Genomic DNA, 23,429 nt, shown 5'->3' with positions numbered 1-23,429 from the left:
CATGGAGAAGAGTTTAACATGAAGACGATTCCCTACCTAAAAAACTCATGTGTAGGCTGGGCGCAGTGGCTCAAGCCTGTAGTCCCAGCACTTTGGGAGGACGAGGAGGGCAAATCATGAGGTAAGGAGTTTGAGACCAGCCTGGCCAAAATGATGAAACCCTGTTTCTACTAAAAATACAAAAAATTAGCCAGGCACAGTGGCAGGTGCCTGTAATCCCAGCTACTCAGGAGAATGAGGCAGGAGAATCGCTTGAACCTGGGAGGTGGAGGTTGCAGTGAGCCAAGATCGTGCCACTGCACTCCAGCCCTGGTGACAGAGTGAGACTCCATCTCAAGCAAATAAACAAACAAAACTCTTGTGCATCTCTACCAACAGTTCCTTCCAGCTAGTCATTCTAAAAGAAATGTTCCTCCATTTGTAAAGGCTGGCCAGGCGCAGTGGCTCATGCCTGTAATCCCAGCACTTTGGGAGGCTGAGGCAGACGGATCACTAGATCAGGCATTCAAGACCAGCCTGACCAACATGGTGAAACCCCGTCTCTACTAAAAATACGAAAAATTAGCATAGTGTGATGGCGGGCACCTGTAATCCCAGCTAAGCAGGAGGCTAAGGCAGAAGAATCACTTGAACCCAGGAGGCGGAAGTTGCAGTGAGCTGAGACCATGCCACTGCACTCCAGCCTGGGCAACAGAGCGAAACTCAGTCTCAAAAAAAAAAAAAAAAAAAAGCTAACAATTCATTAATCTTTGCTCAAAGAAAAAAAATAATGTCAGCTAAGTCAAAGTCAAGTCTTTCCAACTCTGGAGACAAATATTTCCTTAGTCCCAGCTGGTCTAACCTCTTTCTCTCTCCTTCCTTTTACATATTTCTTGGGGAACAAATATCTTTCTGTTTGTCTCTAGGCACTCACCTCTTGATTATACTGTGATACCATAACCAAGCTTCTGCCCTACAAACCTGTTGTCCCCAAGGCCCCATGATTGCTAAATCCACAGAGTATACTTTAACCTTTATTACATTTGCCTTTTGGGCAGCATTTGACATTAGAGAAAAACTAATATTTCCAAATTGCAAATCTGTAATAATAATAACAACAACTACCATATACTAAGTACCTGACATGTGCTAAGTGTTTTATGCATGTTGCCTTATTTAAGCCTCACAATGATTCCATCTCATTTAATGAGAAAATGGAGGTAAAGTAACTTGCCAATAGATACACAGAGAGTAAGAGAAAGAACTCAGATTTGGAATCCCTTAATGACTCCGTCTCAAATGACTCTAAAATCCATTCCCTTAATGACTATGCTATTTTCAGACCTATGTAGCATGCTGCCTACTGGCCAGTCCCTCTTGGATTACAAAGTAAATTCGAAATGACCAAGCCTAAAACTAAACATATCTTCTTAACCCCAGACAAACCCTTCTTCCAGTATTACCTACTTCTCTAAATGGTACCATTATTCACCAAAATGCCCAAATCAGAAACAACAAAGTTTTCTTTAAAAATTTCCCTCTTCCAAGTCCTACATCAAATTGATCATTTAATTCTGTCAACTCATTCCCTTAACTTCTCTCCAATCTGCCCATCCCCACTTTCAGAGTTTGGGTTAGGCCGTCATCATGTCTCACCATGACAACTACAAAAATTTCTGAGACAGAATTCTCATCTAGAATGCCATCCACTTCTAATCAATTCTCCACACACTGTCAAAGTGATCATTCTAAAACTCAAATGTTGGTGAGAATGTCAACAACCTGGATCACTCACATACTGCTGCTGGTGGGAATGCAAAACGGTACAGCCACTCTGGAAGATAATTTAACAGTTTTTTTAAAACACTAAATACTTCTCACGTTACCCAGAAATTGCCATCCTGGGCATTTATCCCAGAGAAATGAAACTTAAGTCCACATAAAATCTTACATATGATTTTTCATAACAGTTATATTTGCAATAGCAAAAATAATTGGAAATAATCAAAATGCCCATCAATAGATGAATGGTTAAACAAATTGTGTGTACATCTGTAAATAAAAGGAAACTATCAAAACTATTGATACACACAACTTGGATGCAAGGGCATTACACTAAGTGGGGGAAAAAGCGCCAATCTCAAAAGGTTAAAGGTATAATGATTTTGCTTATACAACTTTCTTTAAATGGCAATATTAGAGATTAAAAAAAAAAAAATTAGGGCTGGGCGCGGTGGTTCATGCCTGCAATTCCAGCACTTTGTAAGGCCAAGGTGGGGGATGACTTGAGGCCAGAAGTCTGAGACCAGCCTGGGCAACATGGCAAAACCCTGTCTCTATAAAAATACAAAAATTAGCTGGGCATGGTGGTGCACACCTGTAGTACCAGCTACTTGGGTGGCTGAGGCACGAGAATCACTTGAACCCAGGCGGCGGAGGTTGTAGTGAGTCAAGATGGCTCTGGAGAATAGCCAAAGGTCTACAGCAACCAAGAAAATGCTGAACCAAGAAAGTGGGCAGACCACTTGAGGCTGGGAGTTCCAGACCAGCCTGGACAACATGGCAAAACTCTGTCTCTACCAAAATAAAATACAAAAACTAGCCAGGCACTGTGGCATACGTCTATCGTCCCAGCTACTTAGGAAGCTGAGGTTGGGGGGTTAACTTATACTGTGAGATCAAGGGTGCAGTGATCCATGATTGTGCCAATGCACTCCAGCCTGGGTGACACAGTAAGGCTCCACCTCAAAAAAATAAATAAATAAATAAATAAATAAATAAATAAATAAATAATTAAAATAAAAATCAAAAAAGGAGCAACTTACTATCGAAAGCAATCTGCAGATTCCATCAAACTATCAATGACATTCTTCACAGAAATAGAAAAGAAATCCTAAAATTTGTATAGAACCACAAAAAACAAAGCAATCCTGAGCACAAAGTTGGAGGTTTCACACTACCAGACTGTAAAATATACTACAAAGCTGTAGTAACCAAAACAGCAGGTACTGGCATAAAAACAGACACATAGACCAATGGAAAAGAATAGAGAACCCAGAAATTAATTCACATATCTACAATCTACAATCAACTAATCTTTGACACAGATGCCAAGAACACTCATTGGGAGAAAGGACAGTCTCTTCGATAAATGGTCTTGGGAAAGCTGCATCTCCATATGCAGAAGAATAAAACTAGACTTCATCTCTCACCCTATACAAAAATCTACTCAAAATGGATCAATTACATAAATGGAAGACCTGAAAATATAAAACTACTAGAAGAAAACATAGGTGAACTGCTTCAGAACATTGGTCTGGGAAAATATTTTATAAGCCCCCAAAAGTACAGGCAATAAAAGCAAAAATAAATAAATGAGATTATATATAACTAAAAAGCAATCAACAGAATGAAAACACAAACCAGAAAATGAGAGAAAATATTTGCAAATGACTCATGTGACAAGTGATTAATATCCAGAATATACAAGGAACTCAAACACCTCAATAGCACAAAAATACAATCTGATTTTCAAATGAGTAAATGATCTGAACAGACATTTCTTAAAAGATACATAAAAATGGCAGGGTGGGCATGGTGGCTCACACTTTGTAATCCAGCACTTTGGGAGGCCAAGGCAGGCGGATCACTTGAGGCCAGGAGTTCAAAACCAGCCTGGCCAACATGGTGAAACCCAGTCTCTTCTAGGAAAAAATACAAAAATTAGCCAAGCATAGTGACACGCACCTGTAGTCCCAGCTACTTGGGAGGCTGAGGCAGGATAATTGTTTGAACCTGGGAGGTGGAGGCTGCAGTGTGCTGAGATTGTGCAACTGCACTCCAGCCAGGGCAACAGAGCAGGAACAAGAGTGAGAGAGAAAGAGAGAGAGAGAGAGAAAGAGAGAGTCAAGAAACGCATGACAAAATGCCCGACATCACTAATCATCAGGGAAATGCAAATAAAAAGCACAATGAGGTTTTATTTCACCCCAGTTAGAATGGCTATCATCAAAAAGACAAAAAATAACAGATTCCGGCACGGATGTGGAGGAAAGGGAACTCTTAAAACACTGTTTGCGGAAATGTAAACTAGTAGAGCCACTATTGAAAATATTATGGAGGTTCCTAAAACAACTACAAACAGAAGTACCATATCATCCAGCAGTCCCACTACTGGGCATTTATCCAAATAAAAGGAAATTAGTATATCTAAGAGACAACTGTACTTGCACGTTTGTTACAGCACTATTCACAATAGCCAAGATTTAGAATCCACCTAGGGGTTCAATAACAAATGAATGGATAAAGAAAATATGGTATATACAAATGGAATACTATTAAACTATAAAAATAGAATGAAATTTTGTCATTTGCAACAACATAGATGGAGCTGGAGGACATTATGTTAAGAAAAATAAGCCAGGAACAAACCATTAAACACCACACGTTCTCACTTACATGTGGAAGCTAAAAAATTTGATCTCATAGAAGTAAAAAGTAGAATACAGGATACTAGAGGCTGGGAATGATAGGGAGAAGGGAGGGATAAGGAGAGATGTGTAAAAGGTTATAAAATTACAGCTAGATAAGAATAAGAAGTTCTAGGGCCGGGCGCGGTGGCTCACGCTTGTAATCCCAGCACTTTGGGAGGCCGAGGCGGGCGGATCACGAGGTCAGGTGATCGAGACCACGGTGAAACCCCGTCTCTACTAAAAATACAAAAAAATTAGCCGGGCGTGGTGGCGGGCGCCTGTAGTCCCAGCTACTCGGAGAGGCTGAGGCAGGAGAATGGCGTAAACCCGGGAGGCGGAGCTCGCAGTGAGCCGAGATTGCGCCACTGCACTCCAGCCTGGGCGACAGAGCGAGACTCCATCTCAAAAAAAAAAAAAAAAGGAATAAGAAGTTCCAGTGTTCTATATCACTGTAGGATGACTGTAGTTAATAAGAATATAATTTCAGGCCACACATGGTGGCTCACACTTGTAATCCCAGCACTTTGGGAGGCTGAGGAGGGTGGATTGCTTGAGCCTAGATATTAGAGACCAGCCTAGGCAACATGATGAAATCCCATCTCTACCAAAAAATACAAAATTTACCTGGGCATGACGGTATGTGCCTGTTGTCCCAGCTAATCCTGAGGCTGAGATGGATGGATCTTTTGAGCCTGGGAGGCAGAGACTGCAGTGAGCCGAGATTGTGCTACCGCACTCTTGCTTGGGCGACAGAGCCCCTGTATCAGAAAAAAAAGAAAAAAGAAAAAAAAAAGAAATATAATTTCTAACAGCAAAAAAAGACACTGAATGTTTCCAACACCAGAAAAAGATAAATGTTTGAGATCATGGATAGGCTAATTAACCAGATCTGATCACTATGCATTATATGTACAAAAACATCACCATGTACCCCATGAACATGTATAATAACTGTTTGTCAATTAAAAAATTTAAAAGAGGAAATGTTCTTGTACAAAATCTTTGCAGCATTTTTGATTGCCCTTATTGACCCCCTCATAGGAAAACAGCCTGTTGCATGACAAGAGTGATGCCACCTTGAAGTGAAACTGCCAATGACGACCATGATGACTCCTGCAGCAAGGTCTTTAAGAATGCCTGTAACATGGAAAACTTCTCACAAAGAAACAATCCCTGTAGCATAAATAAAGATGCTTATCTAATCTCCCAAGTGGTCACGTTTCACAAGAAAGTCTGAAGCATGACAAGCTACACAAATCTTTACCCTAAAAGCTTGCTTTACAAAGGATATTTTCTGGAGGGCAGGTAGACGGATCCACCATCTCATGCCCACCCAAGACATTGCTTCTGTTCATAAGTCCTATTAAATGTTGCTTTCTGAAGAACGGGATTTTTCAGCTTGCTTTCTTCAGCATCTCGGCACCTTTGGCAGCAGTCTTGAAGTCAGCACGCATTTCCATTGTGGGACCTTGGTCCCTGGTTGTGGAGGGAGCACAGACCTCATGCTCAGAGAATTGTGTTTGTCTGTTCTAACTTACTTGGCAGTGTATTAGTCTGGATTCTCCAGAGAAACACAGCCAACAGGAAAGGGAGGGAATGAGAGAGAGAGAGAGAGAGAGAGAGGGAGAATAAATAAAAGAGAAAGAGAGAGACTGATTTACTATAAGGAATTGGCTCACTGAAGTATGGAAGGCTGAGAAATCCAAGATCTGCATCAGTAAACTAGTGACCCAGGAGAGTCAATGGTATAGTTCCAGTCCAAGTGTATTAGTCTGTTCTCACAATGCTAATAAAGATATATCCAAAACTGGGTAATTTATAAAGGAAAGGGGTTTAATTGACTCACAGCAGCATGGCTGGAGAGGCCTCAGGAAACTTACAATCATGGTGGAATGGGAAGCAAACACATCCTTCTTCACATGGCAGTGGCAAGGAGAAGTGCTGAGCAAAAGTGAGAAGAGCCCTTATAAAACCATTGGCTCTCATGAGAACTCACTATCACAAGAACAAGCATGGGGGTAACTGCCCCCATGATTCAATTACCTCCCACCAGGTCCCTCCCATGACATGTGGGGATTCCATACAATTCAAGATGAGATTTTGATGGGGACACAGCCAAACCATATCACCAAGTACGAAGGCCTGAGGAACAGGAGAACCAATGCTGTAAGTTCTAGTCCAAGAATGAGTCCAAAGGCAGAAGACTAAAGTCCTAGCTCAAACATATTCTGGCCAAAAGAAAGAATTCTTTCTTACTCAGCCTTTTATTCTATTAAGGCCTTCAACAGATTGGATGAAGCTCATCCATGTTGAGAAGAGCAATCTGCTTTACTCAGTCCAATTCAAAAATTAATCTCATCCAGGAACACCCCTCACAGGCAAACTAAGAAAAAAATCTTTAACCAAACATCTGGAAATCAGTCAAACTGACACATAAAATTTACCATCAGAGAGTACTACTTGAAAGAATGACAGAAGGCACCTGACTTTGTTTTACATAACTTGAAACCTATTCAACGTGAAAAAAAACCAGCTACACAGAACACATTCCTCAAAAACATCGTAAGACAAATGGACAACATGCTGCCACCTAGGGCAAAGAATTACAATTGAGGCAAATAATAGATGCAGTGAAAGCTTGCAAGGAAAAGCTGGGTAGAGTTTCTTTGGGAAATTATTCAAAAGTGTCTCCATATACTCAGGAATTTAGAAGCTATGCATATGCCTAGGGCAGGATACATGTTCAAAAACAACCTAAAAAGACCCTAAGCTTTTACTTCTGGCTTATCTTTGGGCTCAGCACAAGTAGGGAGTAAAGGCTTAGGCAGAGTTATAAATGGCCTCGCTAAGTACTGAAAGCATGCTCTAACACACAGCCAATCTTCAAAGGTTGGAAGAGAGTTTTTTGTTGTTGTTGTTATTTCTTTCTTTTCTTTTATTACTTTATTCTATTCTAGTATAGCTCCTGGTGATCAGGAAAATATCTATCAAAGCACCCCTGAACACAAGCTAAAGGAACAGAGACATCAGAGACCACACAGGACAAAGAATACAGACTTTACAAAGATCATATAGAAAAGTCACTAAACAAGCAAACAACTATATTTTACAGGAAGTAACAACAACAACAAATCCTAAGAACAGAGAAGAATCTGATGTCCAGAGTTAGCATATTTTAATATTCAAATGTCCGGTTTCCAGCAAAAACATTACGAAGCATGCAAAGAAACTAGAAAGTACTAGAAAGTATTTATAGGAGAAATTAATATAAGCTCTCCCTAAGGAAGCACAAACACTGAACATATTAGACAAAAATTTAAAATCAACTATCTTAAATATGTTCAGAGAGGTAAAGGAAACCATAGACAAAGAGTTAAAGGAAACCAGAAGAATGATGTCTTAACAATAGAAAATATCAACAAAGATAGAAATTATGAAAAGAAACCAAGTAGAAACTGTGAAGCTGAAAAATACAATAACTGAAAGGAAAATTCACTAGAGGGTTGCAATAGCAGATTTGAGCAGGCAGAATAAAGAATGAGTGAACTTGCAACTGTTGACCAAAATCAAAATTATCCAGACTGAGGAGTATAAAGAAAAAAGAATGACCAGGCGCGGTGGCTCACATGTGTAAGCTCAGCACTGTGGGAGGCTGAGACAGGAGAATCACTTGAGCCCAGGAGTTCAAGACCAGCCGGGGCAACATAGTAAGACTCCATCTTTACAAAAATTAAAAAAAAAAAATGTTAGCTGGGTATAGTGGTAGGTGTCTATAGTTTGAGCTACTCGGGAGGCTGAGGTGGAAAGACCTCTTGAGCCCAGGAGTTCATGAGGCAGTGAGTCATAATTCTGCCTGTCAGCCTGGGTGACAGAACCAGACTCCATCTCAAAAAAAAAAAAAGAAAAAAATGAAGAATAATTATTGGAGTCTTTAAAAATCTATGGGAATAATCAAGAGTACCACCATACACATTACAGGAGTCCCAGAGGAGAAGAAAAATAAAACAGTGGAAAAAAATGTTGAAGAAATAACTAAAAGCTGCCCAGATTTGGTAAAAGACAGGAACCTATGCACCCAAGAATCTCAACAAACTCCAAGAAGGATAAATATAAACAGTTCCACACTGAGAAACATTATAATCAAATTGTCAAAAGACAAAGACAAAAAAAAAATCTTAAAAGTAGGGAGAGGAGAGATTTGTCACACACAAGTGATTCTCAATAATAAGAACGTCTGATTTCTCATCAGAAACTATGTAGGCAAGAAGGCAGTGGGATAACATAGTCAAAGTGCTGAAAGAAAAAGACTATCTACCAAGAATTCTATATTCAGCAAAGTGTCCTTCAAAAATAATGGAGAAATTAAGACGTTAGCATGTAAATAAAAGCTTAAGGAGTTTATCACAAGTAGACCTACACTATAAGAAATACTAAAGGGAGTTCTTCAGGCTTAAATGAAGAAAACTGACAGTAACTAAAAGCTCTAAGAAGAAATCAAGAAGTTAGATAAATATAACTACGTCAGGAAATACAAAAGCCAGGATGACTATGTTTTTGGTGTGTAGTTCCCCTTTTTTTATATGATTTAAAAGACAAGTGCATAAAATAATCACAAATCTATGTTAATGAACACACAATGTATATAGATGGAATCGGTAATAATAGAAACATACACGAGAGGCCTTAGATGTTTAGGGGCAGAGTTTTTGTATGCTATTGAAACTAAGTTGGTATCAATCCAAACTAAAGGTAGTATAGATTTAGGTGGAAACAACCCAAATGTAAATGGAGGAACAGATAAATAAAATGCGGTATACACACACACACACACAAAATATGGAATACTGTTTCGCCATAAAAAAGAATATAGTACTGATCTACAATGTACAATGTTTGAGGTATATAAACCTCAGAAAAAAACTGTGAAGGAAGCTATACATAAAAGGTCCATATTGTAATATTGCATGATTCCATTTATATGAAATATCCAAATAGGTAAATTCACAGAAACAGGAAGAAGATTGGTGGTTGCCTAGGACTGTGGGGAGGGGATAAGTGGGAGTGACTGCTTAAGGGGTATGAGATTTCCTTTTAGGATGATAAAAAATGTTTTATAGGTGGTGGTTGCAGAACATTGTGAATGCATTAAATGTCATTGAATTGTACACTTTAAAATGGTTATTTTAAATGAATTTTACCTTATTTTTTTTAATTAAAAGCCCTGACCATGCTGAAACATGAAAATGTTCATATTGTATTACAATCATACACCACAGGCAGTTTTTTTAAAGAGGAAACAGAAAATAACAGCACGCACTGCAGAGTAATGTTAAGTAATGCTTTTAAAGCTTTTTGTTTTATTTAATCGAGTTTTGTGTATTTATTAGGTTACAATGTACAATATTTCTTACTGTGGGTTGCAAAAAATAAAATGGAAAGCCCCTGAAAATAAAATCCTGCTGCTACACTCTTTTAATTATTCTTCTGTGGCAGGCACGGAAACATGCAATTCCGATCTTTCGTAAAAAAAAAAAAAAAAAAAAAGTCACGGAGCTGTGAGGAGTGCAGTTAGCTGACAGCCTCTGGCTGCAAAGCCTTTAAGATCTGTTAAAGCCTTTGTGCCAAGGCCATGTTCTTCCCAGGCAGCCTCCAGTCTGGCAAATATCAGGGCCTGGCCATGCCTGCCCACTGCAGGACTTCTCTGACGGGCAACCCCAAATCTTCCTATTGAATCAGCCAGGACTCTGTCAAATCTCTACTGCATTCTTAGACTGCACCTACCCAGTTCCACTTTCATCAATCTTTCCTTTTACAAATGTGAGATCTGTATCAAGATCTGAAGATTTACCAGGTCCAGTTCTTCTTCCTCCCCCTTAGTCTTTCACAGGACCTATTTCCCAATAATCCTAATTCCAATTTGGCATCAGCTTCCTGGGTGATCTGAACTGATATATCCTCGTAACACTTATCACAGTTTGTAATATGATTATGTGTTTGTATATTGTCTCCATCACATAGCAATTTCCTTGGCAGCCTTTTTCACTGAAGGTTCCTCCTCTCACAAAACCTGGATAACTTCCTCAGTGACTCCCTCCTGTAGCCTACACAGGGGAGTAGTGCTTTTACTTTGTGCCTTACATAATGGCACCCAGCTAAGAGACTGCGAGGGGGCTGAAATCCTGTTTCAGGGCTATATCTGCCAAGAGTAGAATTTCTCAACCATGGCACTGCTGACATTTTAAAATAGTTAATCCTTTGTAATGTTGGGGGGGCTGACCTCCCCACCATTACACTATGACTTTTAGTAGTATATCTGTCCTCTACCCACAAGATGCCACTGGTACCCTCCCTAATTGTGACATTTATAAATGTCTCCAGACATTGCCAATTGTCCCAAGGGGGGCAAAACTTTTCCTGCTTGAGAACCCTCGGCCTTGATGAAACAGCGTTTTTCTACTTTCTCCAAAAGTGCCATATGGTCAGTTAGTAGTCCTGCTACAACTTTTCACGGTCCTGGGAATATTCTTCCAGGCTAAGCATGCCCAGATGCCTTGGTAGCAACTCGCACACAGTGTGAAGCTTTCTGCCTCTTCCTTTCATGTCCGTTTTTTTGCACCCTACATGGGTCCGCATGTGTTCCCATGAGGTATACGCCTAGGATGGGACAGATTATCCCAGGTAGCTGTGAACTGCAAATCCATGTCCAACCATTTTCTCATTACGGTCTCCCCTCCGAGCAGACAAAAACTTAAAGGAGGGCCAACCCTGGGCAGCACTGAAACTGCCTTTGCAAAATTATGACTGAGACAGTGAAAGAAATATAACTTAACTGACTCCATCTTGCTTCTAACCTCCAAGCTGTCCTTGTTCATTCCTGAGTGTGGGTTGAACTAAGCTTGGGAGAAACTTAGTTTGTAGTTTACAGTTTAAACAATGACAGTAATAGCCCTTACCCAAAGCAGACCTCCTTCTTGCCTGGAGACTAGATTGCCTTTGTAGAACTAACATTAGCCACAATATTAGAAATTATGGTTTAGGAGTCACACAGCTGGAGGCTACAAGATTCTGCCCCTCCTTAAACTACTCCTAAGATCAGTGCTTGAGATATTTTTCAGACCCAGCACTTAGGGCATCAGCTGGCACCACCCAGATCAATAAACTGGCTCATCTGATTTTGTGACTCCCCAAACCAGAAACTGACTCAGCGCAAGAAGACAGCTTCTACTCCCTATGATTTCATCCCTGACCAATCAGCACTCTAGTTCACTGGGTTCCCCCCACCAAATTATCCTCAAAAACGCTGATCCCCAAAAGCTCAGGGAAGACTGATTTGAGTAATAATAAACACTAGTCTCCCGCAGAGCGGGCTCTGCGTCAATTACTTTCTCCATTGCAATTCCCTTGTCTTGATGAATCGGCTGTCTAGGCAGCACGCAAGGTTAACCCCTTGGGCGGTTACAGCATGTTGCCATTAAGGGACAGATGTACTGTCCCTTGGCCTCTAGGCCTTCTCATCACACTTTTTTATCCACAAACTGTTTAATCCAATTTTGCTTGGAAAATTACTAGTCATCTTATGTAAATTCCTGTGGCCATTCACGTTGGGGCATGCTACATACTACATACTACTTCCTTCTTACATGAGAAGTGGCTAATTAAAAAAAAGTGTGCATTTCTGAGTGCCTGCCGTTAATACTTCAGGGTTCCTATTTTGTCTAAGTGTGTGAGCCATGGCCATCTTCATCGGGCACAGAAACCTCTTATACCTCAATTTCAGGTGTTTTAAAATCTGAATGACCATCCCTTCAAACTTCCTCTATCAAAGTAAGTATATTTCATACATGCCATTTAACCTGTTTTAAGGCGGGTTTTTCCCACAAAACGAGTGCAAATCCATGTCCAACCATTTTCTCATTACGTTGTACAAGAAAGAAACTTCATTTTACCCAGGTAAGTTTGTTTCCTTTCCCCCTACCTCCAACTGTTTTTCCTTATTTGCATTCATGTGGATGTTTTAAATTTATATTTTGGATTTTGATTATTCACTTTGTACAAAATTTAGTACATGCAGGATTTAGAAGGGATTGCAAAAGTCACTTTAAAACAATCAATCCATTACCACCTTTTCAGTAAAGCCTCTTAATGGGGGAAATGTGGTATGTGACGAGGAAGTTGACTAATTTTCTTAGATGGAAGTATAAAATAAAAAGAAGCTCTCTTGTCACAAATGCGGATGGGGGGAAGAGGACAGACTTCATGCAGGACTGGAGTTGGACAGGGTTCAGGACTAAGAACACACCTTACTACCCTGGCTTCCCCTTCTCTACTTACAAGACTGAACCAATGTGCCCTACACAAGGTGAAGGATACACCCAGCTACTCCGCGGTGGTTAGAGCGGAGATTCACTGGGTGTAGTCTAAGGCGGGAAGCAGTCTGGGGGCCGCCGTCACAAGCTGCATACAGCAACCAAGAGTTGTCGAGATTAACGTTTCTAGAATGTGAGGTGATTAAAAAAAAAAAAAAAATCACTTCCTGGCCCGGCGCGGTTGCTTGCCTGTAATCCTAGCACTTTGGGAAGCCAAGATGGGAGGATCGCTTGAACCCAGGAGTTCCAGACTAGCCTGGGCAACCTGGTGGGACCTCTTCTATACAAAATAAAACTCAGCCAAGCATGGTCGCGCGCGCCTGTAGTTCCAGCTACTCGGAGGCTGAGGTGGGAAGAGCCCTTGGAGTTCCAGAGTGCAGTGAGTCATTATTGCGCCACTGCACTCAGGCCTGGGCGACAGACCGAGACCCTGACCCCCACGCCCAAAAAATCATACTTCCTGCGGGAATAGTTCAAACTAAACATCCCACTTTGTGCGTAATTTTACATTCAATTCATCATCACCTCAAGAACAAAATGTTCTTTCTCCGCCTCAAATATGGAGGGCAGAAAAACATAAGTCCTCTCAAACCCACCGAGCACGCTGTTTTCCTCAGACGGAAAGGAGGGGTAACAGCCGCTACTGCGCACAGCCTGCAGGGGAGGACGGCAGCCAGGAAGGGCCAAACTTAGCCGCAGTAGCGCTGGGGCGCGCTCGCGGCCCACGGCGTCCGACGTCAGCCTTGCCCCGGCAGAGCTTCACGAGAGGAATGGCGGGATTCAGGGTGGGCGTGTGCCCTACGAAGACGAAACGAACTTTGAAGACAACTAGAGGAGCTCACCCCCTGCCTGTGACAGCTTAGGGTCGCCTACTTTTTGTGGACACACCACCGTCCACGGAGTGCGGAGGCAGCCTGCACCTTTCTTGCGTCCCTGTATGACGCACGGTGGCGCAATTCCCGAGCGCGTCAATCCCGGGCTGGCTGGAGGGCGGGCTCTTCAAATTTGAATTGCGGAAGTGTGTGTGTTGGAGAACCTCGCGGAGGAGGTAAGCGTCGCTTGGGGCCCGGCCGCCGCAGGCAGGGTCCACAGTGGGCCTGAGGCGCGAGCCCGGCGGCTTCCGGCCCTCCCTCCGCGCGGAGCCGAGCTGGGACTGCGGTAGTATCTCCCTGCCAGGCTCTTCACCCAAGGTACGTCCTCCCCGCGCCCTCCGCTAACCTCCTGCCGCGGGTCCCCGCCGATGGTGGGCGTCCTACCCTTTAAACATCTCGGCTCACGCGGTTTTATTTATTTTTTTTTTGTAGATTTCTGGCTTTGGTACCGATTTTACAGCTTCGCACTCGATGTTTACTTGTTGCGTGTCTACTGTAGTTAACAGAGTAGAACACGATTGCTCAAATTTATTTCGATGGTGAGCGTAGCTCTTTGTTCTAAAATATATGTATTTTTTTTTTTTAGAATACCAAGTGAGAAAATTGTATTCCTCAGTACGCAACTCTTCCCCTTGGGACCCCAGGACCCACAGGGCTATAGAAGCAATTGAGCATTCAGCTTATGTTTTCTTCTGGTTAAATTGGATACTTGTTACAGACATCTTTAGATGTTAATAAAATTATTTAGAAAATGGGCGCGGTGGCTCACGCCTGTGATCCCACACTTTGGGAGGCCGAGGCGGGTGGATCATTTGAGCTCAGGAGTTCAAGAAAATGATAGGCCACTTCATCCTGCCCTTCAAAGATAAACACTGTTTACAATTTGGTTCACTGCTTCTAGAGTTTTTCTCTATGCCTATATGTGTTTTATTTATTTAAAAATTTTTTTACACAAATGCAATTATATGTTGTTACTTTCTTTTTCAATTTAATATTTCTTGGATATTTTTCCGTGTAAGTACATATATATCTTCTTATTGAATACATAAATTGTATGGATGTGGCGGAATTTATTTTGTCCTTTATTGGTAGACATCTGGGTTATTTAATATCATTTTATGCTTCAGGTACTGCAGCATGAACTTCCCTAATCGATGTGTAGACTGTTGCCTGTTGGTAAATAACTTAAGCTATGGAGTCGGGTAGAATCGTTCCTCTTTCTCACTTATTGTCAAGTGACCTTGGGCAGGTTACTTAACCACCTTATACCTTAATTTCTCTTTTTTCAAATTGGGAGTAATAACAGTACTTAAATCTTTAGAGTTGCTGTTAGATTATATAGTGACTGGCATGTAAATATGCAGTAAATATTGGCAATTATGATACATATGTATTTGCATTCTTATGCAGATGTTTCTATAGGAAAAAACAAGTTAGAAGTGGAATTTCCGTGTCAATAGTCTGCAGACTTGCATTTTGAATTAATATTTACCAATGTGATATGAGAAAGAAATCTCACTATTTTAATTTGCATCTCCATTTATTAGTAAAATCAGGTGTCACTTATCTAGTTTATTGGTCTTTTGTATTCTATTAATTGCCTTTCCTGTCCCATGACCATTTTCTGTTTTGCACATTTTTTAAAGGTGATTTATTAGTTCTCTTTAAAGGTTATTTAAATTAGCCGTTTGTCATATGTGCTGAGTATTTTTTTCAAGTGTATCATTTGCCTGTTAACTTAAAATTCTATTTTCCCCCTAATTCTATGTCCCAGTTTTGGTTAGTGTGCTCTGGGATTTTTGACCCATTCCATGGTAATAGTTATTACTACTGCTCCCACTACAGTAAATTCTTACGAGAACTTTCCATGTTTTTTTGCGATGGGAGGAGTAGTTACATTCAGGATCATATACATAATTGTTTAGCTTCAGTTCTGTATTTATATGTGTCACTTGTAACTGACTGGGATACGTTCTGAGAAATACATTCTCAGGTAATTTTTGTCATTGTCCCAGTATCATAGAGTGTACTTACAAAAACCCCGGCTATATGTTATAACCTATTGCTCCTAGGCTTCAAACCTGTACAGCATGAACTTTACTGAATACTGTTGGCAGTTGTAACACATAAGTATTTGTGTATCTGAACATACCAAAATATAGAAAAGGTACAGTAAAAATAAGTTAAAAAACAAAGGTACACCAAAATAATCTTATGGGACCACTGTATATGTGGTTTGATGTCATTATGCATTGCATGACTGTACTATAAATGCTTATGGTCAGCCCTTTTTTTTTTTTTATGAGACAGTGTTTTGCTCTGTCGCCCAGGCTGGAGTGCAGTGGCGCGATCTCCGCTCACTGCAAGCTCTGCCTCCCGGGTTCACTCCATTCTCCTGCCTCAGCCTCCCAAGTAGCTGGGAATACAGGTGCGTGTCACCACGCCCGGCTAATTTTTTGTATTTTTAGTAGAGACCAGTTTTCACCGTGTTAGCGAAGATGGTCTCCAACTCCTGAGCTCGTGATTCGCCCGCCTTCGCCTCCCAAAGTGCTGGGATTACAGGCGTGAGCCACCACGCCCGTCCTGGCCAGCCCTTTCATCTAGTGGTTTTCCCATTCCCATGTCTTTATGTTGAAAACAATTTTTTTTCCCTAGTGCATCAACATTTGTCAGTTTTTAGAATAAGTTTTAAGGATTAGATTTTTCCAATCAACTTTAAGCAGTTAAAACGGAAACATACTTTCTCCAGTCTGAGAGGAACTAACAATTTCTTGTTAGTGACCTCCATCTGTTAGGTCAACAAATGTGCTTGGCTTCAGGACAGGCTATTCTTTCCTCCACTTGAGGGATGCTAGTTACTAAATCTCCACTAATGTCTGTGTTTCATCAGAGGCTGATTTCTTTGTTTTGCTCTTTTGACTAGGAAGGAAATGGAGCTTCAGATCTGTCCTGGATTATCTAGACCCGGTGGTTTTTCTTCTTTATCTATTCTGCAAAGCGTCTGTGGTCAGAGGAAATTGTAGACGATTTTTTTCTCTGCATTCTATTTTTAACAAACCACTGGCAAATACTGGCTGCTTTTTTTTTTGGCTTATATTGAGTTGCTATTTATCACATGGTGGGAAAAAGGTCTCCTAGAGCAACTTTCTGTGTCTTTGGGAGGGGAAGTGGAATTTGAGGATTTTTCAGAATCTTGGCTACTCACCTTTATCGTACTACTTGCCTGAATTGGGGGCAGGGACATTAGGAAACAGAAACCTCTGTTTTGGTTCTTGGAGCCTTTCAATGTGACCACAGTTATTTGACTTTAAATGAAGACAGTTCTGCATGTCTATTACAGATTGGTTCTGTTTTCAGTGCTGCTGGCTTATTTGCATTTTTTAGTTTCTGTTTAGCATTTCATTAGGCTCCGAGGAATTGAGATTGTGTAAACCTGAATATTCTTTGTCGTTTTGCTTTGCAGTTTCCCAGTTTATTATTATTATTATTATTATTATTATTATTATTATTATTTTTGAGACGGAATGTCACTCTGTTGCCTAGGCTGGAGTGCAGTGGTGGTGCAATTTCAGCTCACTGCAACCTCCGCCTCCCAGGTTCAAGTGATTCTCCTGCCTCAGCCTCCTGAGTAGTAGCTGGGACTACAGGCATGTGCCACTACATCCGGCTAATTTTTGCGTTTTTAGTAAAGACGGGGTTTCACCATGTTGGCCAGGCTGGTCTTGAACCCCTGACCTCAAGTGTTCCTTCTGCCTTGGCCTCCCAAAGTGCTGGGATTACAGGCGTCAGCCACCGTGCTCAGCGGAGTTTATTCATTTTTGATTTTGAGAGATTGTATAGCTTTATTACCTTTCTTTGAAATGAACAGCCAAGCCAGACACGGTGGCTCACTCCTGTATTCCCAACACTTGTGGGAGGCCAAATCAGAAGGATCACTTGAGCCCAGGAATTTGAGACCAGCCTGGGCAACATAGGGAAACCCTGTGTCTACAAAAAAATGTAAAAAAACATAACTCAGGTGGCTCATGCCTGTAATCCCAGTACTTTGGGAGGCTGAGGCAAGTGGATCACCTGAGGTCAGGAGTTAGAGACCAGCCTGACCAATGGTGAAACCCCGTCTCTGCTAAAAATACAAAAATTAGCCGGGCGTGGTGGCATGCGCCTATGATCCCAGCTACTTGGGAAGCTAAGACAGGAGAATTGCTTGAACCCATGAGGTGGAGATTGCAGTGAGTCAAGATCGCATCGCTGCACTCCAGCCTGGGCGACACAGCGAGACTCCCTCTCAGAAACAAACAAACAAATAAGCAAAAAAAAAAAAAAAACATAGCTGAGGTGCAGTGGCACACACTTGTGGTCCCAGCTACTCTGGAAGCTGAGGTAGAAGGATTGCTTGAGCCCAGGATTTCAAGGTTACAGGGAGCCCTGATCACACCACTGCAGTCCAGCCTGGGTGACAGAGACACTGTCTCAAAAATAAAACAAATGAAGTGAACGGCTAATATTATAACTTGCAGTACAGAACCCCTGGAACTAGCACATCATAAACATATACATGCATGCATTAATATGTATTTGCAGGATTCATATGCTGTGGAAGAATTACAGTGGTTTTTAGGAGCTCCAGACTCCCAAGATACCCTTCTTTGTTGGCTGTTGTAATTTAGGAATATTTTCCTTCTTTTTTTTCTCTATTATCCTAAATTATTGGATTAAATAATACTTTGTATATTAATTGCTTATTTCTCACAGAAGTTGCTGTAGATAAAGATACTTGATATTTTTTGGTCTGGCTGTGTTAGAATTTTCTGTGATAGGTTTTTTTTATGTTTATATGATGTTAACTAATTGGAATAGTTATAAATTCAGCTAAAAGAGATGCTGTAAATCTAGACTAGTAAGTTCCAGCCTCCTTGGATTGAAATATTTTATTTATTTACCAAATATTAGTTAATGCAACTATATGCTTCCTTACCTAGAACCTTAATTTCTAGGTTTGAATAATAAAATTTATACATAAGAAACAAGTTGCAGCCGGGCGCGGTGGCTCACACCTGTAATCCCAGCACTTTGGGAGGCCAAGACGGGTGGATCACCTGAGGTCAGGAGTTTGAGACCAGCCTGACCAACAGGGAGAAACCCCATCTCTAGTAAAAATACAAAATTAGCCGGGTGTGGTGGTGCATATATAATTCCAGCTACTCGGGAGCCTGAGGCAGGAGAATTGCTTGAACCTGGGAGGCGGAGGTTGTGGTGAGCTCAGATCCTGCCGTTGCACTCCAGCCTGGGCAACAAGAGGGAAACTCTGTCTCAAAAAAAAAAAAAAAGAACAAAAGAAACAAAGCTAAAACTACGTAAACTCAAGTACAGTATTTCTGTTAAAAATTCTAAATAGCACTACATTAAAAAAAATCAGAATGAAAACAATTTACCATTTATTTGAGGATTTTTCAACTAAGACCTTAAAATGTAAATGCTCTGGCGCATAAAAAATCAGGATTCGATATTATTAAATAACTGAATAGGGTTTTTTTAGCTTTTATTAGAATAGATCTTGTAGTTGCTGCCTTAAAATTTAACTGCCTAAAGGGAAAATTATATTTGTGGAACTTTATCTTTTGTACCCTAATGTAGTGCCATATGCATGTATCTTTTATTTTGTTTTATTTTATTTTATTTTATTTTATTTTATTTTATTTTATTTTGAGATAAGGTCTTGCTCTGTCAACCAGGCTGGAGTGCAGTGGCACAATCATGTCTCACTGCAGCCTTGACCTCCCAGGCTCAAGTGATCCTCCCTGCTCAGCCTCCCAAGTGGCGAGGACTACAGGCATGTGCACCATCACACCCAGCTCTTCTGTTAAGGAGACTTTAACAAAAATAAACTCTTAGTCTGATTTGTGAGCTATAGATTATCTAGTATTGTTATGAGCCAGTTAAACATTGTAAGTAGTATAATGTTGCGGAAACCAAATAAACTTTAAACATTTTCTGCACCAAAGCATGATAAAGGCTGGTTTTACATTGAACTACAGGTTTCTGTGGATCCCTTCTGAAGTTCTATCTGAAAATTGTGCTTAAGTGAATTTTCTGTCGGCAGAACTTGGTTGCTATTCTCTCGTCAAGATGATTGCAACACCTTTGAAACATTCAAGAATTTACTTACCTCCAGAGACATCTTCTCAAAGGAGAAATCTACCCATGGATGCAATCTTTTTTGACAGCATTCCTTCAGGCACACTTACTCCTGTAAAAGATTTGGTGAAATATCAGAACTCCTCTATAAAATTGAATGACCATAAAAAGAATCAGTTCCTAAAAATGACCACTTCTAACAATAAAAATATATTTCAGTCAACGATGCTAGCAGAGGCTACTACCTCTAACAGTTCTCTTGATATCAGTGCTGTAAAGCCCAACAAGGATGGATTAAAAAATAAAGCAAACTATGAATCACCAGGAAAAATATTTCAAAGAATGAAAGAAAAAGTACTGCGCGACAAGCAAGAACAGCCATCAAGAAACAGTAGTTTGTTGGAACCACAGAAAAGTGGAAATAATGAAACCTTCACTCCTAACAGAGTTGAAAAAAAAATATTTCAGCATACCTACCTATGTGAAGAAAAGGAAAACAACAAATCATTCCAGTCAGATGATAGTTCACTAAGAGGTTAGTTTTATGTGTTAGCTAAAAAGTTGTAATGTCTTAAGTGTTTAATGTTTCAGACACTGTTTTAGGTGCTCAGAATGTAGCAGTGAACAGAATGGTCAAAAATTCTTGCCTTTGTGTAGCTCACATTCACGTGGTGGGAAGACATAATTAACATATTAAATAAGTAATTTTTATGGCATAGTAGAAGAGGAAAAGTGGAAAGAGGAAAAAGAAGAAAAAGCAGAATTAGGATGATGGGAAGAGTTGGAGGGGGATGTAATTTTCAGTGGGGTGGTCAGAGGAATCTTCAGTAATTTGAATTTGGGAATTTGAGCCCACAAAATTGAATGAGATGATAGATACATGTATCTTGAGGAATGGGGAAGGATGATCTAGGCAGCTGTTACAAACACCTTGAAATAGCATGCCTGACATGTTGAAGGACTAGCTATGAAGTTAGTGTGTCATGGAGTGAGTAGATAGAGCTCAGGAGGAAGGGATAAATAAGAGTGGGTCAGATAATATAAGGGCCTTGCAAGTAAATATAAGAGTTTTGGCTTTTACTGTGAGCAGAGTAAGCCACTGGAGGGTTTTGAGCATGTGAATGACAAGATCTGACTTCTGAGGGTTTTTTGTTGTTGTTTTTTAATTAACCATTGTGTACAATGACTTACGTTTTTAAAATATCACTCTGGCTGTTCTGAAATACAGTTACTGCGGCAAGCCACATGACAGCCAGTGTTGGCTTGGTTCAGGTTTTAGTAGTGCCAATAGTAAATGTGCAGATAGTAAATGGCTGGACTCTAGGACAGACTGAAGGAGGAATGGAGTGCGGGCTCATTAACTAAGATTTTGTAATGTTAATTTTGATAACCTCTATTAAAAATCTAAGTTTAGGTATTAGGGTGTTGGAAAAAACCATTTGGAATTTAGAGAAGTGATCAAGGTGAGAAAAGTACATTGGGGAATCATTAGCACCTAAATGGTATTTTAAAACCAATGAGATTAGATGAGGTCATCAAGGAGTAAGTGTAGAAAGAGGGAACATTCAAGAGCTGGGTCCTGGGGTACTCCAGCATTTGGAAAGTAGAATAAAGCGTAGAAAGGCCGGCTGGGCACAGTGGCTCATGCCCATAATCCCATCACTTTGAGAGGCCGAGGCAAGTGGATCACCTGAGGTCGGGGGTTCAAGACCAGCCTGATCAATGTGGAGAAACCCCGTCTCTACTAAAAATACAAAATTAGCCGGGGTTGGTGGCGCATGCCTGTAATCCCAGCTACTCGGGAGGCTGAGGCAGGAGAATCGCTTGAACCTGGGAGGCGGAGGTTGTGGTGAGCTAAGATCATGCCATTGCACTCCAGCCTGGGCAACAAGAGCAAAACGCCATCTCAAAAAAAAAAAAAAAAGAAAGAAAAAAGAAAAGAGTAGAAAGGCCACTGAGAAGATGGTGAGGAAGAAGGAAAACCAGGAGAGTAATACTGGGAAAGCCAAGAGAATGAAGTACTTTAAGGTGGGAGTTGACAGCTGTCTAATGCTCCTAATTGGTCAAGTAGGCTGAGATTCTACTGCTCGATTTAGCAGTGTGAAGGTCATTGGTGACTTTGATGGAGGGCAGCTTTGGTGGAATGGTAGCAACGAAAACATTGTGTGAAAGGGTTCAAGAGAGAATGTGACAAGAGGAATTGGCAATAGTGAACATAGACAGCTATTTTTGAGGGTGGCAAAGAAATAATGGCAAGTGTAGTTTAAGGTTTTATCATTTTTAATATTTGGTGAAATACAGCATTTTTATATGCTGTTGGGAATAATGGAGTAGGAAGGAAAAAAAAAATTGAAATTGCTAGTATGATGCCCTTCAGTAGTTGAGAGGAAATATAATCTAATGCATCATTAGCGGTTTGACCAGAACACAGACAGACCAATTGTTAACCGAAAAGAAAGCCGTTTACACAGATGTTGGTGGATCATTATTTTATGACTTCACAAATAATCTGAAATAAGTAAAGTCATCAGCTGAGCAAGTATGGAAAACAGGTATTGGAAGTTTGAGGAGGTAGAGGTTTGAATAGTTTGGGAGAGGCCTAAATTTGATTTCCTGGGTAACACAGAAGAGCTGTTTAAGATTTGTGGACATGAATTTAAAATAGAACCAGTAAATATGGCTGTGAGTTTTCCTTTAGCCCTGTTTAGCTGCTAAGGTGCTGGTGTAGAATAGGGAGGGAGTTGGATTTAACTGGGTTGTAATTTTCCCAAATAGAATGAAGTGACAGAAGGACAAAGGAGGGTGTGTGTGAAGGAGTCATGATGAAATTTAAGCTGATTAATGAGGGCAAAGGATCTGAAGGAGATGAGGGATTGTGAAGTGCATATTTTATTTGGATAGTCACTGGATTTGAGAGAATGATCTGGAAAGATGACACTACAACAGTTGAAATTGAGATTTTAATGAGTTTCGGTCATTGATAATGAAAGATATTTCACGTATTATCTTTTTTTAATCCTTTCAGCAAACACTATGGGTAGATACCCATTAGTGGTCTATAAATGGGGATTATAAAGAGAGTAAGTCCGCTTGCTCTATGTCTCATAGGTAACAAGTGATAAGCTGATAACTGAATATAGGTATCTCTTAGAAAGCCCATGCTCTTAACCACTACGCAGTAGGTGGTGGGTATATTGTTGCATTTCCAAGACAGTGACATATTCCAACACAGAGTTTTCTAAGGGAGTTTGGGGGTAGAAGTGTGGGGACTCACAGAGTCATCTATTTCTCATATAGCCTGGGAGAAAAGGAAGAAGCAAATGAAATAATGCATATTAAAGTTTTTAAATATAATAAGGTAGCATTTGAGAGTAAGAAATACCTGACTGTTTTGAGAATCTGGTGACTCTTTCGCCCAGAAAATATAAACACAAATACAAACACAAATTTTGTATATAGTTTTAGAAACCTTTTAGAGTCTACATGAACCTGGGACTCCCACATAAGTGAATAAATATAACTTGTTGCGTTTGATTGAATTACTACTGAATTGCCTTGTCATTTCCAGTAGAATGAGTTAAAGATATAGAAACTTATTGTTTCTT

The 23,429-nt window shown here is 40.4% G+C and overlaps 1 protein-coding gene across 2 annotated transcripts in view; it reads left to right on the top strand.

Moving 5' to 3' along the window:
* Positions 1–13,611: 13,611 nt before the first annotated feature.
* MIS18BP1 (MIS18 binding protein 1) overlaps positions 13,612–23,429 on the top strand; it is a 53,078-nt gene continuing 43,260 nt past the window's right edge. The window contains exons 1-2 of one of the 2 annotated variants that reach the window (XM_003263749.2): positions 13,612–14,007; positions 19,725–20,359. In XM_003263749.2, the coding sequence (XP_003263797.2) occupies positions 19,816–20,359 (544 nt within the window). In that variant the 5' untranslated portion in view covers positions 13,612–14,007; positions 19,725–19,815. Of the gene's footprint in view, positions 14,008–19,659; positions 20,360–23,429 lie in introns of those variants that run through there. The other variant, XM_030813901.1, reaches the window with a different exon arrangement.

The sequence above is a fragment of the Nomascus leucogenys genome, chromosome 1a (assembly GCF_006542625.1).
Source record: "Nomascus leucogenys isolate Asia chromosome 1a, Asia_NLE_v1, whole genome shotgun sequence".
Taxonomy (NCBI): Eukaryota; Metazoa; Chordata; class Mammalia; order Primates; family Hylobatidae; genus Nomascus; species Nomascus leucogenys.
This window is presented reverse-complemented; position numbering and strand designations above follow the sequence as displayed.